We start from the raw sequence: 17,654 nt of genomic DNA, 5'->3' as shown, positions 1-17,654 counted from the left end.
TGCTAAAGAGAGGACTGGATACCTCCCTCTCGGTGGGCTGGCTATAACCAAGCAGGCCCCATTTACTGATCCCTGTGCGAAGTCCTAATTCTTCCCTCACGGTTATTTGCAATCCATCCCAAAACAATTTCTTGTTCCTGACTCCGTCCTGTTTGAGATTTGGGTTTCCTGAATCCCGCTGAACCCTCCTCTCCTTCCATTTTGGTCCCGCTGGTATTCCATCTCCCACCAAACTGAACTCTTATTTTCCCTCCTCTAAGAGACCGCCATTCACCTGCCAGCCCCCTCACCCCTTTCCTGACCCCTTTCCCCCTCAAAGCCTCCTTCCTATTGACTCCCGCACCATAGTACACTCTGAGCTCTCTCCTCCCTTCCAAGTTTCTGATTCACCCCCTCAACTTTCCCTCCCCCCAAATATAAGCATATAAAAACATGCATATTAGAATACTTGCATTTCAACATCAAAATACAACAGCTTTCCCCTGCCATCCCTTCCCACCTTAGAGAGTTGCAGTCTCCAGGAAGCGAGAGAAAAACAACAAAATTGCCCTGCCTTCTACACCATGCAGCCATCAAAGGGAGAGCAAAATTGTTATTTTTCTGAGGGATAGTTGAGGGAAGGTCAGAGGTTAATAATTCGTGCAGATGGGATTAACGGGGGGAGGAGTTTAAGGTCACCCCCCTCACCCTAAATAAAGCCCTGTGACATCCTCCGAGCACAGATTTTAAAGGAGGAGGCCATTATACCACCCCTTCCCCCATATTCCCACCCCACCCCTTCCCCAGCCCCATTGAATAACAGTCTGAGAAACAAAGCGAAAAATTAGTCACATTGTGCCGGGTGAAAATTCGTGTCTGACACACACACAATTCTTTGCTGGTGCCCTTCCCCCACCCACCCCACCCACCCAGTTGTCTCTGTCCAGTAACATACACAGTTGTCCATCAGGCCCTTTAAAAATAGTTGTGTCGTTGTTGTTGTTTGGTATGGAGTGTATGCTCTCTCGTGTATTCCTCCGTCCGTGAAGTACAGTTCGACTCTTCTCTACCAGCGCCCCTTTCGTGTTCTGTTGGTCTTAACACTCTTCTCCAGCCTTTCGCTCCTCGGGGTTCGCTCCTATCTGCTTCCCTTTGCAGGACACCCAACACACACACAGTTCCTCTTCCAGCGGATTTTAAACTGGCCTGGGTCATCATTTTCACATCCAGAGGGAGTTTGTAGCCTTTGGTGCTTCCTTCGCCCATTCCACACACTCTCCCGCACCACCAGCTGATCTCCTACATTAGCCTTTCATTCTGTTAATTCTGTGTATATAACTTTCCCCATCCAGCAGTTTTCCAACTTGTTTTCGGGGGGGGGGGTATCTTATCACACATCTCTCTCAGTCTCTCTCTCACTCACACATTTCTGCTTCAAGGCTCTTTTCTTGGCCTTGGTGTTTTCTCACTCCTTAGTTCCTGCTCTGTTTCTTTTGTCAGGAATGTGCAATTGCTGACCTCCCCTATCCAATACATTTTCTGCCTTTCAAAAATGGCCTCGTGCCAGAACTGAGCAAACTCGTTCAGATTTCCTGGTGTGGATGGTGAACTAAATGCCAAAGGGCTTGGCCTAAACAGCCTTCCATGCCCTCCTAACTGCTTCCATTGCCTCCAGTCTGCCCTGTTGCTGCCCTAAATCCATGCCATCTTGGGATAAAGAAAGGATATAAATAAGCAAACATCTCAGCTGACTCCCACCCCAACCAGATACTTTCAGTTTCTCTTAATCAGTGTTCGGCCAAGCTTCACTACTCCTAAATAGCCACATATGCCAGCATGACAAACACCAAAATAGCTTAAAGACTAACCAATGTATTATGGCATAAATGTAGTTCGTGGACGTTTATGCCATGGCATTTGATGGCCTTTCAGGTGCCACAAGGCCCTTAGTCTTGCAGCAAAAGAAACAAAACAACTATTATTTATAGTGCTTTTTTCTTCTGTTACCATGTTAAGTCGGGTTTGAGAAGAAACACAGGGAATGTGGGCTAGGGGTAAACAGGATGCCCTTTGGATAAGGACATCATGAAAACCACACAAAAACCATGCGCATGCCCGTGGTGAATCAAATGTGCTTCGAAATGCCATGAGTAGGCATCCCCGCTGCTCTGAAAATGTAAACACAACAGAGGATTGTCTCACCTCAAAGACTAATTTATTGCTGCATAAGCTTCTGTAGACTAGAGTCTACCTCATCAGATGAATGGAGTATACATAATTGGGAGACAGGACAAATATGAGCAAGATCGGAGGGAAATGTGCTGAAAAAGTACAGGCTGTGACAGCTGTCAATGCCCAAATAAATGCGTCACCAAAGCTGTGCTGATGGTAACACCTACATCCTGGCATTGGTAAGCTAAATGTATTAATTGGCTTACCGAGGTCAGGACGCCTGCATTATCATCAATACTACTTTGTCAACTAGCTTGCCTACATTTTATGTCATTGTCACAATCTGAACTTTTTGCTCTGCCCTCACTCCTCACCCCGCCCTTTAGATGTGCCTGCAAACTCAGGTTACCACTGGATTCATCTGTACATGACAGCTTAAGCCACAACACACCATTATTCTTTTAAGGGGCCACAGACCTCTTCTGTTGCATTTGCTGCAACAGACTAACAAGGCTACCCCTCTAGAAATGGCTAGACAGCTTGCTTTTTCCTGCTTCCATTTCCATGTTCCACTTTCCTTTTCCCTGTTGAAGAACCCTATGCAACCCAACACCTTGTGGCCCTGCTCTAATACCAGCAACTGGTCTTCAGAAAAAGAGATACCTTGGCCCATGCTCTTTCTTTTTCTGAATGGGGCGCCTACTAATACTGTTCTCTATCCTTCCCAGTTTCATTCATTCCAGCAACTTTCTCATGTAAAAAATGCAGCAGCAGCAGCTTTTCTATTCCTTCATGATTGGTGGGTTTTTGTTCCCCCGTTGGCTCATTTGCCATTCTTCCAACTTCTTGAGCGGCCCTTTTTTTCCTTCCTCCTCTTTTGTACTTGAGCCTTCAGCTTGGAGAGGAACGTCACCTCCCCCCCCCCATAAAACCCACCACCAGTCTTACCAGTCTGTTCCCTTCTTTGCAAGGCCCTTGGCTCATTCTTTCTCCTCCATTGCCTCATCCACGATTTCCACTTTCACGCTCCGACTTCCACCGGTCCCATTTGTTAGAATCATTTTGCTCAGTGCTGTATTCCCTTGCCATTGATTTTATTCATTTCTCCAGCCAATACCATAAATTTCACTGTCGTTCTCTTTCCTGTTGAGTGGCTGGGTGATGGATTCGGTTATACAAGCCAACCTCCACGCCTATGTATGTGTGTGTGTGTGCCACCAGATCCAGGCAGCTTTGGCCTCCTTGTTAGCACACCTCCTCTGACGTAACAGTTAACTCGCTACTACAAACTCCCACCTGCAAAACGCCCAGTGGGCTCTGGTGGGCTCTTCCCTGCTTGTTCCTGCTTGCTGTCTTTGTAAACATGACGGATGAGAGCAGGAGACCCAAGAAGTGTTTCCTCTCTTGCTGCTGCTGGTTCTGTCCATTTGTTCCCAGCAAACATGTAAACATGCTCCCCACCTCCTTCCCAGGGGGGTGGGGAAAAAGAGCTTTTCTCCGGCAGGTTCTTGTAAACATGGAATATCGAAAGAGTTTTATTTGCTGTCGAAATTTGGCAGTGGATGGAAGATGGGCAGATGGGTCATTGGTTGAACAGATGACTGGATGGATGGAAGGAGAGCGAGAGAGAGTGCAGAGAGAGGGAGAAAATGGCGGAGAGGAAAGAGGAGGTAAGAATATCTCCCCATCTAATTTTTGTTTCCTTTTTCCTGTTTCACCTTATTTTTGGTTAGCTAAAATCCCTAGAAGGATGGGACACATGCAAGCATGACAAAGACGTTGCTTCTCTCGGTTTCGCTCTCTCGTGTCCCTCTCTCTTTCTCTCTCTCTCTCATCTCCATTCTTGTGCTCCTGTTTCTGCATGGTTCAGAGATGGGTGGGGACATGGGATGGATGTTCTGGACTCATGCTGGCTCCCAGCTCCAAAGATGAACGTTTCGGTGCTAGGGATGAAGTGGCAGGTTGAGTGCCATCTTCACTGGAACACTGAGGGCCGGGTGGGGAAGGAGAGGGGTTCAGGGAGAGGGGGGAGGAACAGGGGCAAGTAGGGTTGGGGTTGGGGGAGCGGAATAAGAACACAGGGAAGGAGAACAGAAGAAGGAGATTTTTACTACCTGGAAAGAAACATGAAGGGGAAAACATTTTCACACATGCCCCAATTCAACCTCCCCACATCTGGCTTCCGCTAGAATCTGGAGCATGTGGGAACAGGTCATCGGGAAAGCAACATGGAGGCTAAGGAGGCAACGTCAAGGGAAGGTCTGATGCAGGGGTCCCCAAACTAAGGCCCGGGAGCCGGATGCGGCCCAATCGCCTTCTAAATCCGGCCCGCGGATGGTCTGGGAATCAGCATGTTTTTACATGAGTAGAATGTGTTATTTTATTTTAAATGCATCTCTGGGTTATTTGTGGGGCTGCCTGGTGTTTTTACATGAGTAGAATGTGTCCTTATATTTAAAATGCATCTCTGGGTTATTTGTGGGGCACAGGAATTCATTCATTTCCCCCCCAAAAAAAATATAGTCCGGCCCCCCCACAAGGTCTGAGGGACAGTGAACCGGCCCCCTGATGAAAAAGTTTGCTGACCCCTGTCAGATGGATGCACTTATTTTCTCCTTTTTTTGTTTTTGGCTGCTTTAGGTATGCTGGCAGTAGGAAGCAGGGAAGTTAGGATGGGAAAGGGTTCTGAGGAGACATTGGTAGTTATGAAGATGGCCTGCTGCGTAGAATTAGGGCCAAGGTTGTGGTTGAAGGCCAAGGCCGACATAACCTTATGAAAAGCACTGTGTAATGTGAGGGGAGGGGAGGCTGTAGCCATCCAAATGTTTTTGGGATTCCCATTTCCGTCAGCCTTGGTCTGAGTTAGTGGGAGTTGTAAGATCTGGAGGAAACATCTGGAGGTCCACAAGTTCCCCATATCTGGGACAATGTGTAATAATTCTGAAGGGGGGGAAAGCAATAGCTCTGCTCGGGGAGGGGGGTAGCTCTGAGGGGAGGACATGAAAAGCAGAGCATACAGCAAAAGGGAGAAAACTGACCATTTCAAGGAGCTGCCATTTTCCCCAGAGGGTTAGGAAGAAAATGGAGGTGTTGGGGACAACTTTATGAGGAAAAGAAAAGCTCTTTTCTTTTGAGAAGGGAAGGCATGGAACCCGCCTCACTCCTCGGGTCACAGTGATCCTGAATTGCTCTCCTGAACTCTCAGAATACTTTTGTAAGTGTACACAGCAGGATATCAAAGGGGTCGGAGAGGCAGTCCCTTTCTTTGATTTGGTTACTACCCCCCCAACCCCCCCCACACCTTTCACACTCTTCTTGAGTGCCAATAATAGGACAAGGGGGACTGGCAACAAAATGTTGTGGCGTGGAGTGCCATGCTTCCTCCATCCCATCCTGCCACGCCCACCCTCGGCTTTCCTTCCCAACAGACACAGCATTCATGATTTCTGAGCATGCTTAGCCCTTCCTAGGCTCCTTCGGTTTGGGGGCTTAATGAGGTTTTATTCTATTCCCCCCCCCCCAACATCATCTCCTGCAAAATTCCACAAACTTGCTGATCCCTCCCCCTTTTTCCCCTCAGAAGACCCACTTTGGCTACAGAATTAACTTAGCACCTGCATTATATATGTATATTATCTATCCACCGATAAGCCTCTCTCTTAAGAAGGGAAACTCTTACAAAAGTAGCCAATTTGGAGCAGCTTCCCCTTACTTTAAGCAGCCCCCTCTATTCCATTGGCTCAGACAGAGGCCACAGTCTGATACAAACATATATTCCTGACTAGAAATTGCACCATCTATTTATTTATTTCATATAAATTTATATACCCCTTGACTATGAAGTTAAATCGATTTACAACAATACTTCTGTGACTAAGCGCTGAGTGCCGTGGCAGATGCAGACTTTTTAAACGGTAATATTAAGGATTCTAAGAATAATATATTCTACTCTGACCTGATGGTGTACCACAGGTCTCAGGTCCCTCTCAAAAGCACTCAGACAATCAGGATCCAGCCCAAATACGCTGTCAGGTGGCGTGTGTGCAAATGAGCCACCATTAGCGTTTCCATCCCACTACGTCCCATAATGCTTTGCTAAGCCCCTTCTCTGGCCAAATTGATCACAAATGCTACTTTTTTCAAAAACCCAAAAATCCCTGGAATCCTATTCTGCCGGTTTCTTTGTACTGCAGCAGAAGACTGGGCAAGGGGGTTAGAGCTTACAGGACAAAATGTTTAAACAAGATTTCTAGAGTCCTCTCCACCCCCTGGTTCTCGAGATACTCACCTCCGAAGTTGATGGCGCAAGATGCCACGATGATGAGCACTCCCCCGACCAATGCGACAATACTCAGCAGCTTCGCTACCCGTCCCAGGCGCCGGGCCCCGTCAATGTCTCCTTGCTGGAAGCTGTTCCGGGACTGGCGAGGAATTAGGAAAGGAAAAAGAGGAGCAAGGGTTTGAGGATTGTCCCAGAATACCTAATAGAAGTAGCAGCCTTTTGGTTAAAGGAAGAACAGGGAGAATTGGAAGGGAAGGGAGAATTGGAAGGGAAAACTCTACACTTGACTACAATGTTAGAGGAAAATGGGGGCCCTCGGCATGGTGCCAACAACACCCCCAACACCCACCCACACCCAAGGCAGTGTGTGCTTTCTTCTGCTTCTGCTGCTATGGCAGCAGTAGCAGCCCCTGCCTTCTGCTGTAGATTTCATAGATCTATAGGCTGGGGCCACCGTATTCATCAAGAAAGCAGGCAGTCACCACAGACGATACCACTAAAACAGCCATCCAGGGGGTCAGCGGGGAGGTGAATGGCAGCAGAGCTGGGTCAGGCCGGCGAGGGGCCCTTCTGAACCCCTGGGGCCCTTGCCCACTGCCTCACCTGCCTGGCTGCTGGGGAAAGAGCCAGAGCTGTGCTGTCCCAGGCTAGGTCCTCAGCACCTTCAACCAAAGGCATCTTTGGCAGCAGGGGAGGGGAAGGACCTTTGGCAAAGAGCCTGTCAATCCGCCGCCAGTTCAAGGGGACAGCAGCCTCAGTGCATGTGGTTTGGGAGAGGACCTAATGTTAAGTCAATGGCAAGAAGCCAAGAAGTTGAGATCCTTCTTGGCTGCTGCTTGGATAGAAGCCGTCTCTGAGCTTCCTAGTGGAAGAACGAGACATAGGAAAACAGAATTCACGCCTGTGATCCTTCCGCCTGGAAGTAAACCTCGAGTAGCTCAACGGAACTTACTTCTGAGTAGACACGGAAAGGATTGCACAGCGAGAGGCTCGTAGGGTGGTAGCGGGTGCCCAAAATGAATTTGGGTGGACTGTGAATGGCCAGCCGGCACGAGCTGCCAAACCTATTTTGTTACATTTAGCGGGTTTTACCAAATAGGAGACCTGAAGGAAACTTTCTAGTTGGTTGGTCGACTCTCGGAGGGGTGTCCCAGACCGACTTCTCGTGTGGGTAGATTTACCTGTGAGGAGGTGCTGCAGCCTGAGATTTTAAGCAGCAGGCTGAGCCACCTCCGAGTTAATGGCCTTGCTCCTTGGCTGAGGAGGGGATTGACTGACAAGGGGCAAACGAAAGAGAAAAGTGACAAGGAAGAGACAGCCTTGGTGCTGGTGGGTGTATCAAAGCAGCAGGTGGCTCTCCTAGTGTTCCAGGACACACAAAACAAATACAGAGAGAGAGAGAGAGAGAGAGAGAGAGAGAGAGAGAGAGAGAGAGAGAGAGAGAGAGAGAGAGAGAGAGAGAGAGAGGTGCCGCTGCCTTTGCACTTACCATGACAGAATACACAAAGGCGACAATGTTGATAGGCCAGATTGGGCAGAAACAGGAGAGGGCAGCAATGAATATGTAGTCTCTGGGTTTCTCCCCAGCTTCACCAGCTGCCGATCCTGTTGCAGAGGCCTGCCGGCTCAGGCTGGCACGTGGAGACCCTGCGGATCCCGCTAAGTGCACCTGAGACCCGGACAAACTGCCCCTCACGACATGCCTTGGGCCGCCATTGACGCTGTGCTGAGGCTTCAGGTCATTCAACGACGCCGACTTGGAGCGGGCTGGGGGGCTAGTGGGTGGGGCCGGGGTGGTCCCTATCTCATCAACTGAGCCAGCCCTAATCCCCGGGGGGTCCCCATTCTCCTGCGGCTCCCCCACCGTCTCCTCCTCAATGGTCACCGTCACCATCACAGGCGATGCGGGGGTCTCTGGGCCTTTGGGGCTCTTGGGTGGGGACTGTGGCTTAGGCTGCTCCTCCAGCTTCCCCTGCTCATTCTCCTTCTCCTCCTCCTCCTGCTGCTGCTGCTGCTGGGCATATTCCTCAGGCTTCCCCTGCTCCTGCTCCTGCTTCTCCTCCTCCTTCTTCCCTTGCTGCTCCTGTTCTGGGGGAGCCTCGTTCTTCTCAGCGTCGTCCGACATGGCAGGCAGCTACCTGGATTAGAGGGGAATTAGAGGAGGGGGAATGTTCAGGGTGGAGAAGCAGCCATCTTTCCCCTCCCCTCCCTGGCACTGGGTTGAACCTGATCTGCAGAACCAAAGTCCAGGGCCAATGGACCAGTGCTTCTCAACTTGCAGGCAAGTTCCCAGAGTCCTTCAACCCCATAGCAGCCTTCAGTGTCCCTTTGAACTGTCTAAAGCAGGGATGAGTAATTTGATGGCCTTCAGAGGCGGCTGTGTTACATTTCTCATCATTCCTGGCTGGGCTGGAGATACCCCCTCCCAGTGCTTTTTTTAAAAAATTAAAAAATGTTTAGGGGTACTCTCATTTTCCTACTCATATTGAAATACTGTCCCTCAATGAGGCCAAACTTAGATTCACAATATGTTTAGGGGTATGCGTACCCCTGCATACCCCCCCCCCAGGAAAAAAAGTCTAAAGCAATGCGTGGATCAGGTTGATGTGCAAAAAGGTTGACCAACTTATCAATGGCTGCAAAAATTGTGACAGCTGCATATGGGGGAGGGAGGAAATAACCCTGCCTCTCTTCTATGTGATTGGTTTTTTATAGGATATGGGATGTCGCTGCGAAAATTGCTACTTCCTTTTAGATACGTGCTCAAGAGAAATAAAGTATATGATGCTCAGTTTATAAAGAAAGGTGAATGGCTTTTAGCATGTTATGGAAATATGAATTCAGTCGTGATGCAAGGTTTTCGTTTATTTTAATTGCTCCTATATATGGAATAACATAAGAGGTGCTATTCATTGAGCAATAATTCATAGCTACTGTACATGCCTTTCTAACAACACAATTATTTCATAATATATAATACATACTAAAATATGAACCAGGGGTCAGCAAACTTTTTCAGCAGGGGGCCGGTTCACTGTCCCTCAGACCTTGTGGGGGGCCGGACTATATTTTGGAGAAAAAAAATGAATGAATTCCTGTGCCCCACAAATAACCCAGAGATGCATTTTAAATATAAGGACACATTCTACTCATGTAAAAACACCAGGCAGCCCCACGAATAACCCAGAGATGCATTTTAAATAAAATAACACATTCTACTCATGTAAAAACATGCTGATTCCCGGACTGTCCATGGGCCGGATTTAGAAGGCGATTGGGCCGCATCCAGCCCCCGGGCCTTAGTTTGGGAACCCCTGATTATGAACAGAATGCCTCTGAATTTGTGCTTTCCCTTTCACCTAAGCAGCTTCAGGCAGGTCTTCCAGCACCAAAGATTGGGGGTTAGTATTTATTTCCTTCTCTTTCAGCAATCTTGAGCCCAGCATTTTATTTTTATTTTTATTTACTGTGTAATGGGTGGCACCCATCCAGGTGAGGACATTCACTCAACAAGGCCAACCCAAGACACTCTGCTGCCTGAGGCAAAATAAAACATTGCAACCCCTCTGGATCTCACTTCAGCACTGACAATGGGACTCACATCTGAGTCAGCAGGCTAGTTTAGCAGGGCGCTGTGTGACATACATTGCTCTACCTTCAACAGAGAGAGGTGGCTGGGAGGTTCAGAAAGAACAGTCAAGGATGATACCACTGCCCACCCCCCTGTGACACCTGAGGCAGTTTCCTCACTCTGCCTCATGATCCAGTTGGCCCCACCACCCAAACATAACACCATCACTACCACCATCATCTTTCCAACCCAATATTGCCATTCCACTGAATGGCACATGCACTGTTATAAATTAGCCAGGTGCCAGGCGTGTTTTTGCCACTGGTGTGGTTCCAATAGCAACTAAGTGGAGATTTCTGGGTGCCAGGTTGGCAGCCACAGTTTATTCCATTTCCATTTCCACTGTGTGTGTTTCTCCTCCTTGCATACTGGGACAAGTGAATTGTTGTGAGAGCAAGCTACAGTCAAGTAACGTAGATGAGATCATAGAATCATAGAACTGTAGCATTGGAAAGGACCCCGAGGATCATCCAGTCCAGCCCCCTGGAGAATAGACATTCCGTTGTGGCGGCTGTAACCTAGATTCAAGAGGCCATTTGACACCTTGCTTATATATCTGAGTTTCTAGCACTGGGCACGTGTCAATCTAAGTGACGCACAGAGCCCTTCTGTTACCGTGAGAACAACCTGGCTCCAATATATCTAAAGAGCCCCCGCGGACCCTTTACTGTTTTGTCCCATCATGATCTACAAGAAGGACTAAGAAACTACTTATTACTTCATGAAAAGCATTTGCATTCCGCCTTTCATTTCATGGAGAAGCTTGTGTGGGAGACGTGTGTTTTTAGTTGCCAGTGGGAGCACCTAACAGTTGGCACATCTCCAGAGGTAACTCATTTCACACAAGTTGGGAGCCTGCATGGGGGAGGTCTTCCCTGCAGTACCATTTAGCGGACCTAGGAAACCTGTGGCGCACTTAACAGGACCTCCTCCACAGACTGCATTTATATAAAATTTCACCCAGTTTCTTATTTGGCAGAAATTCAGATTCAGCTTTTACGTTGCCCTTGGAAATGAACTTGGAGGAATGCTTAATGAAGAGCCTAGCGCTGCCAACAAACCCGTAAGGCAGTAATGTTAAGCATAAACTCAAGGTGCCATTTCAGATCTCAGTAGCGGGTGGATGAGGGTGAGAAAGAGATTTAAGTGCTTGGGAGACCACCTTAGCCTTAGCAGCTGGTTTGTGGAAACCTTCCTAGTTAAATTGCAAAAAGCGAAACAAAAAACAACAACATGCACACATAAAAAAAAATTCCTTCCAATAGCACCTTAGAGACCAACTAAGTTTGTTATTGGTATGAGCTTTCGTGTGCATGCACACTTCTTCACTATGCACACATACTTTAAGACATACCATTGCATAAAGGAAAATTGTTAAGTGTGTGTGTGTGTGTGTACAGTGTAATCTATGTTGTGATTCTTTCTTCTTTTATACTTCACAGTAACTATGACAGTTTTTATTTACAGAGCATAAAGACCTGCCTCATCCCTTTTTGAATGCAAAGAGATTTGTCTCTCTGGCAAGCGCACCTTGTATGCATCTCTATTCCGTTGCTTAACAATGGGCTACATAGCGTACCGAACCAGAGAATGGGCTCGAGAGCAGCTAAGTGCTCTATCACATGGAGCCGTCCCTGAATGCCGTCCCTAACGCCAACACTCCAGATTCAATATCTATGCTTTCCTCTTTCCAGAAACAAAACTGGGCAAAGCAGTCTTTGAAAGCTGACCTAAGGAGGTAGAAATGGAATTCAAACAAGAAATAAATGCTCCCGTTTTAAATCAATAAAGTAGCTGCAAACACTAGCCTACTTGAAAACACACACCAAAACAATTATTATCAGTGACATGCACAAAACTAAAGGCATCCTTTTGCCCAAGGCACAGCTCTTAGGAATTGTGAGGAGGGCTAAGTACAAATGGAAATATCGGGGGGGGGGTGCGCTTTCGCCCTCTGAAAATATCAGGCATTAAACTGGAGGCTCTGGTCAGTGGAGCACTTCACACGTAAAACGGACTCCCTGACAGGGCCCTATAGCCAAAGGCAGCTCCTTTGCAAATGTACCTCTATGATGCATATTTGCAAGCAGGTGTTTATTGCATTCCTTTCTAAAAATGCCCTGCGTAAACTGGCCTTCTGGGCTGCCTGCACCACAGCTATCAGTGCAAACAAGTGGACCTGCCATTCATCTTTGGCTGATACGCCACCTATACCTGGAAGCTGCCTTAGACCAGATCAGACTATCAGGTATTTTCCCCACTGACTGGGGGCAGCTCTCCAGGAAGGAGCCTTTTCCCAGTCCTTACCTGGAGCTGCTGGGGATTGAACCTAAGATCTTCTGCATGCAAAGCAGATGCTCTTCCAGCTGAGCTACGGTTGTTCACCTACCGCTGGGAGATCAAGGCACTGTTGTGCATGCTTTGGTGGCTTCCAGATTAGAGCCCTCTGAAGCCCTCCACATGTGCTTGAAGATAGTTTGGAAACTTCAGCTAGCGGAAAATGCAGCAGTAGCAACTCACCTGCAGACAGAGGTATGCCACTGTTCTTACATATCACCTAATTGAGACATCTACCCTTAAAATCCTAGAGGTTTAGAGTCCTCGTAACTTCTTAAGATCTTCTGATGAAGATCTGTTGCTGATGGCCTATGGAGAGGTTGGATTCACTCCCAAATAAGGGCAGCGTCTTCTCAGTCGCAGCTCTGGTGTTCTGGGAACTCTTTATGAGACAGGTGAACAGTTTCTCCCTTGCTGTCTTCCTAAAACTGAGCTAAAATGTTTATTTTTTTCCAGAAAGCCTTTAGAAATCAGTTGGTTTGTTATGCTTTGTTTATTTGCTGCCCTAAGCTCCTGCTAAAACTGTTGTGGCTTTTATCATTATCGATGTTTGTTGGTATACAGTTTTTGTGATTAAAATCATAGGCCACGGTGCAGGGTTTTGTTTTGGTTTTTTTAAAAAAGAGATGCACACGTGATAACATAAACAACAGTACTTCCTAGTGGGCGTCCTGTGATCTGTTGGGACACTCCCCTGGCACGTGCTGTAGTGCCTCTATACCGGTAGTTGTGTAACACCAAAGAAGATTCTCATCATATATCGGGCTGTTAACTGCAAAGCATCATCAGAAGACACAAGGTGTCCCAAATGAATGTGTGAAAGCAGAGCTGTATGCATGATTATTTACATTTCTATGCTGTTTTCCTTCCATCATAGAATTCAATATGATGTACATCTCCCATCCAGGCAGTGACCAGACCCAGATGTGTTTAGTTTCATTGCGTGGTGGCCTTCAGACTGCACCCTAGAGCTCACAAAAGTCAGATGAGACCAAGTCAAAGGACACACACAAACACACACACACACAACTCCAAAACATCCAGTGTAACAAATACCTTGCATCGGATTATCAGGAACTGGAAATGATCTGGACAGTTCACATCTGATCCAAGGAGAGAGACTGTAGAACTGGTATGCAGAACCAAGAGCATCTTTCGCCACAGTGAGATGAGCAATACAGGAGTAGACTCTCACTACATACAGGGAATGTGTATGCAGAATTGAACTGCGGGTTGGTATTGGAGGGGAGCAGTAGGGGGCGGAACCATATTGAATTATATTAAATTTATTGTTTCTGCAGAGCATAAATTAAATCTTGGCAGGCATAATTATTCCATCAGACTCCTTCCTAGGTCATGCTAGCCTCTGCTTAGGTGAGTTATCACTAATCTCCACCCTAAAACCCTTTCCACCAGAGTCTACACAACTTAATTTCAGGGCGGGAACTGACCAACCTTGGTCCCCCTCTTCTTTTCCCCTTCCTTCAGTTCAGTTCTTTGACAGAGGATAGACCATATGAGTGATGCTGTGGGTTGATAATCTTCAACAAAAGATGTTACAACTTCTGCACTTTAGGTCTGACCTACCTCTCGAAGAACTGGGGCGCTTGGCCTGGACACAGTATACTGCAATGTTAAAATGTGCAAAGACAATGCAATTTTAGAAGGTGTGATCAGTTGCAGGGAGAGGGAGAGGGCATGGATCATCGGAAGAAAATAGAAAGCTAGAGGGAGCTGGTACGTATAGATCTTGTAGAGAGGAAAAGGGAAACCTTAACTATGTGAAGGGCACCAAATCACATGGGAGGGAGAGGAGGGGAGGGGGTAGGATGGATGGGGAAGCCCCATGGGCCATCTCTGACCTACAGGCCAGAGGTATCTCCCCCCACAGCTGGCAGACTGTGCTAATTTCCCTGTGGATACCACCGGGACTGATGCCGATTCAAATGGAACTTACTCTCACAGGTAAATGTGCATACGATTTGCAGGCAGACTTTGGCTTTATTATGCTTAGACTTCAGAGCACAATCCATTGGGAAGGTTTCCTGCACAAGCACCACTGAAATTAATGGGAAATACGAAATATATTCTTTGGAGGGAAGCAACAACCAGGGGAAATTTAGAGTTCTTCTCTAGTGGCATCAATGGGTTAGAAAATCATATGTCAAGGATGCAGGAGGCTGTGTTCATGCATTCCTTCCTACAATCTGGCCAAATGGTTCGCCAAAGCTGTTTTAGCCCCCCATCCTCTCGTTGTTTGTAAGAGGGAAGAGTGGCAGGGATGTGTGGTTTTTTTCCCCCCACTTAAGAAAGTGCTACAACAATTGTCATGATATACTGGTTCTCATTACCATGTTCCTGCTTCCTGACTGACACACTCTTTGAACGAGACACAGACAGACAACATGATTAAAACACTGGCTGGCACAAGGATGCCATAACAGATTCTCTGACTGACACAGCCATCCGATTATTATGGATCCCGGAGACATGGAACACCTCCACACGACCAAGGCAGTTGTGCTTGACATCCTGCTCCTTGTTGATCCACATAGTGCAACAGGCATCCACACAATTTCTCCAGTACCCATTCAGCAGGCACACCGAGAAGGCTGACATGTGGCACGGCCACCACTTTGTGCGATTCAGACGCACAGAGACCTGATTTGTTCCCGAGGCAGATTATTATTTAATGGCAAACCCTAATGCAATGGGCACTGATCCTTAAAACCGTTACCTTATTTCCACACACTTTCATGTGCCCTGCACACATTTTGATTGCCTGCTGTGCAGCAGATGTAACCACAGCAGTAAATCCTGGGCCATCACATAGAGATCTTTGCCTGACACCTCCAATTAGCCTGACCAGCCGATCTCTGTGTTTGACATCCTCAACGATTCCTTCCCAGCTACTGGCTCTGGCAACCAGCTGCTGCCTTCCTCAAACGGAGGAGGCTGATTCCCCCATCTGTTGAAGCCGTACACCATTGAAATCATCTGACAGGCCCCATGGTCAAGCCGTCAATGGTCTCACCCACTCTCTCCTTCACCCACCCACAGCCTTGCCATTACATCACATCCTTGGTCCACTGCTAAGCATTTTCTCTTATAAGGACACACACACACACACACACACACACACACACACACACACAACATAGTGCTGATGCAGACTCTCCTTTGACTTAGGGTAGTTCTGTGTGCTTTGTCCCTTGCCAGTCCGGCCTCTGCAAGCAGTCACACATTATGCTTGCTGCAAAGATGGTCCTGCCAAGAGACCTATTAGGTGGCTTGCTTAAGGAGAGCCGTTGGTCTTCCGACAGGTTCTTCTGCCAAACAGAATGGGAATTATTGTACATTAAAGCATGCAAGCATCATAAAATCATCTAAGTCTCGTTTATACCGCAGGTAGCTGAGGAGCGAGCTTGGAAACCAGCTGGGGGGCCACACATCATAAAAATAGTGCTTGACCCTACCTTGGAAGGAATTTCCTTTCTCGGATAAATCACCAGTTTTGGGACAGAGGATCTCACGTGTGAATGTGTCCTGTGCTTTACATAGGCAACATGCCTCCCTCCCTTCCCTTTCTCTAAGACCACACCCAACTGGGCAAACCCACCTTGGCGTCCCCTCTACCAGAGCGGCCCCTCTCTTTGGGCTGCTTCCACACACCCAAGCCCCACACAGTCCCTCCTTCTCCCTCTTCCTGTACCAGGGGCAGTTTCTCGTTCACAGCATCCATCCACGATCACCTTCCCACCACCCAAACCGCCTCCCTTGGTGACTCCCGCTTCTATCCTTCATCTTATCCCTGGTGGGAGCTCACCTCCACAAATCCTTCTCTCCTCGCCTGTTTTGCCTCACTGTTTACGCCCCCCTCTCCCCCTCCTCCCAGTGACTTCACTCCCCGCATCCAACTTCCCTAGACCACACGACCAACGCCTTCTGCTACCAAGGACAGCTCCTTGCAACCCTTTTCTAACTCTGAGACGCGTCTGCATCCACTCCTCCTCACATCCACCCCGGTCCCCAGCTTCAAAGGGGGAAAGCAACCCCCCTTCTTCAACCTCCCAGCCATTCACTGCCCCCTTGCTCCCTTTCAGAGAGACTTATGGGGAGAAATCCTACACGGGTCTACTCAGCAGCTGGTCCCACTGAATTCCTTGGGACTTTCTTCCAGGAAAGAGAGTATCGGATTGTAGTTTAGCAAAGGCTCGCCACAGTCCTCCCCCCTGCCCCCTTTCCTCCTAAACACCCACTGCCCTCGCCCTCCCCCCTCAATTTATTTCCAACTTCCCTATCACGCCCTCCTTCTTTCACACCCATTTCTGAGCAAGGCTGTGCCAGAGCTTCTCCACACTCAGCCTCCCTCTCCCACCTCCCTTAGCCAGCCCGTCCAACTCTTCGACCCATTTCTCTTGTTAAGAAACACACACGCGCGCGTACACCCGGGATCAAGACCCTCCAACATCTCCCCCAACCCCAAAACCAGCTTTCTTCCTCCTCCCTCCCGCTGCCACCCTCCTTTCCTTCTCCATTCCCTTTATCCCATTTCTGTGCCCAGCAGCCGGCGAGGGGATTCGGTTGCCCTACATATCCACCCCCACCCACTACTCCCTCCCGCTGCCCCGCCCTCACTTCACATCCCCCCCACACCCACCACCAGATGCCTCCATGAACCCCCCATCTTCCAGCCCCCCATCTGCATCGCCACCCCTTGGAGAGTGCCCCTCGCTCCCATTTTCCCGTTCACACCCATCTCCACCTGCTCCCTTCAGCACCCCCTTCTCCCCCGCCCGCTTGCCGCAGCACCGGTATCCTTTTAGATAAAGAGGGTTTGGGGGGGTTAAGGATGGACCAAGGCAGGGTCTCTCTTCTCCTACCTGGGCTCCTGGCTGTGTCCAGTTGGCAGAAGGGGGTGGGGTGGGCAAATGGCTGGCAAGATTAGTGCCCCCCCTTACGCACACATCACACCCCTCCCTCTTTCTACTGTATCCCTCCTTCTCTCCCCTCCCCTTCTCTCCCTGGCTTCAGAGGGAGGAATAGATGGGAAAATGCAGCCTCCGCCCCCCTTCCCTCCCCACCCCACAAACCCACCCCTCTTACTTGCTCACTCGGCAGCTTTGTCTGCAAAGACGCCCCTTCCCCTCCCTTTGCACTAGTGTGTGCATCAAATGGTCTAATCGACCCTGCTTCTTCCAAGGCAAGCTGGTTGAGGTTGGGGGGAGGGAGTTGTGGTTTGGGTTTTATGAA

At 48.5% G+C, this 17,654-nt stretch overlaps 1 protein-coding gene across 2 annotated transcripts; it reads right to left on the bottom strand.

Moving 5' to 3' along the window:
* Positions 1-2,713: 2,713 nt before the first annotated feature.
* On the bottom strand, positions 2,714-17,621 carry PRRT2 (proline rich transmembrane protein 2). Of its 2 annotated transcripts, XM_088654553.1 has the most exons (5): positions 17,508-17,621; positions 9,418-9,496; positions 7,923-8,571; positions 6,440-6,572; positions 2,714-4,137 (listed from the first exon to the last, which is right to left on the bottom strand). In XM_088654553.1, exons 3-5 carry the CDS (start codon positions 8,556-8,558, stop codon positions 4,127-4,129), a joined length of 780 nt encoding a protein of 259 aa, XP_088510679.1. In that variant the 5' UTR covers positions 8,559-8,571; positions 9,418-9,496; positions 17,508-17,621; the 3' UTR covers positions 2,714-4,126. The 2 variants fall into 2 exon arrangements, with proteins under 2 accessions (XP_088510679.1, XP_034993134.1); XM_035137243.3 differs by lacking the exon at positions 17,508-17,621 and having other exon boundaries at positions 9,418-9,529.
* Positions 17,622-17,654: the final 33 nt, after the last annotated feature.

Source organism: Zootoca vivipara, chromosome 12 (assembly GCF_965207765.1).
Source record: "Zootoca vivipara chromosome 12, rZooViv2.hap1.1, whole genome shotgun sequence".
In the NCBI taxonomy this organism is placed as follows: Eukaryota; Metazoa; Chordata; class Lepidosauria; order Squamata; family Lacertidae; genus Zootoca; species Zootoca vivipara.
Note: the sequence above shows the minus strand (reverse complement) of the source record. Positions and strands in the feature narration are given on the sequence as shown.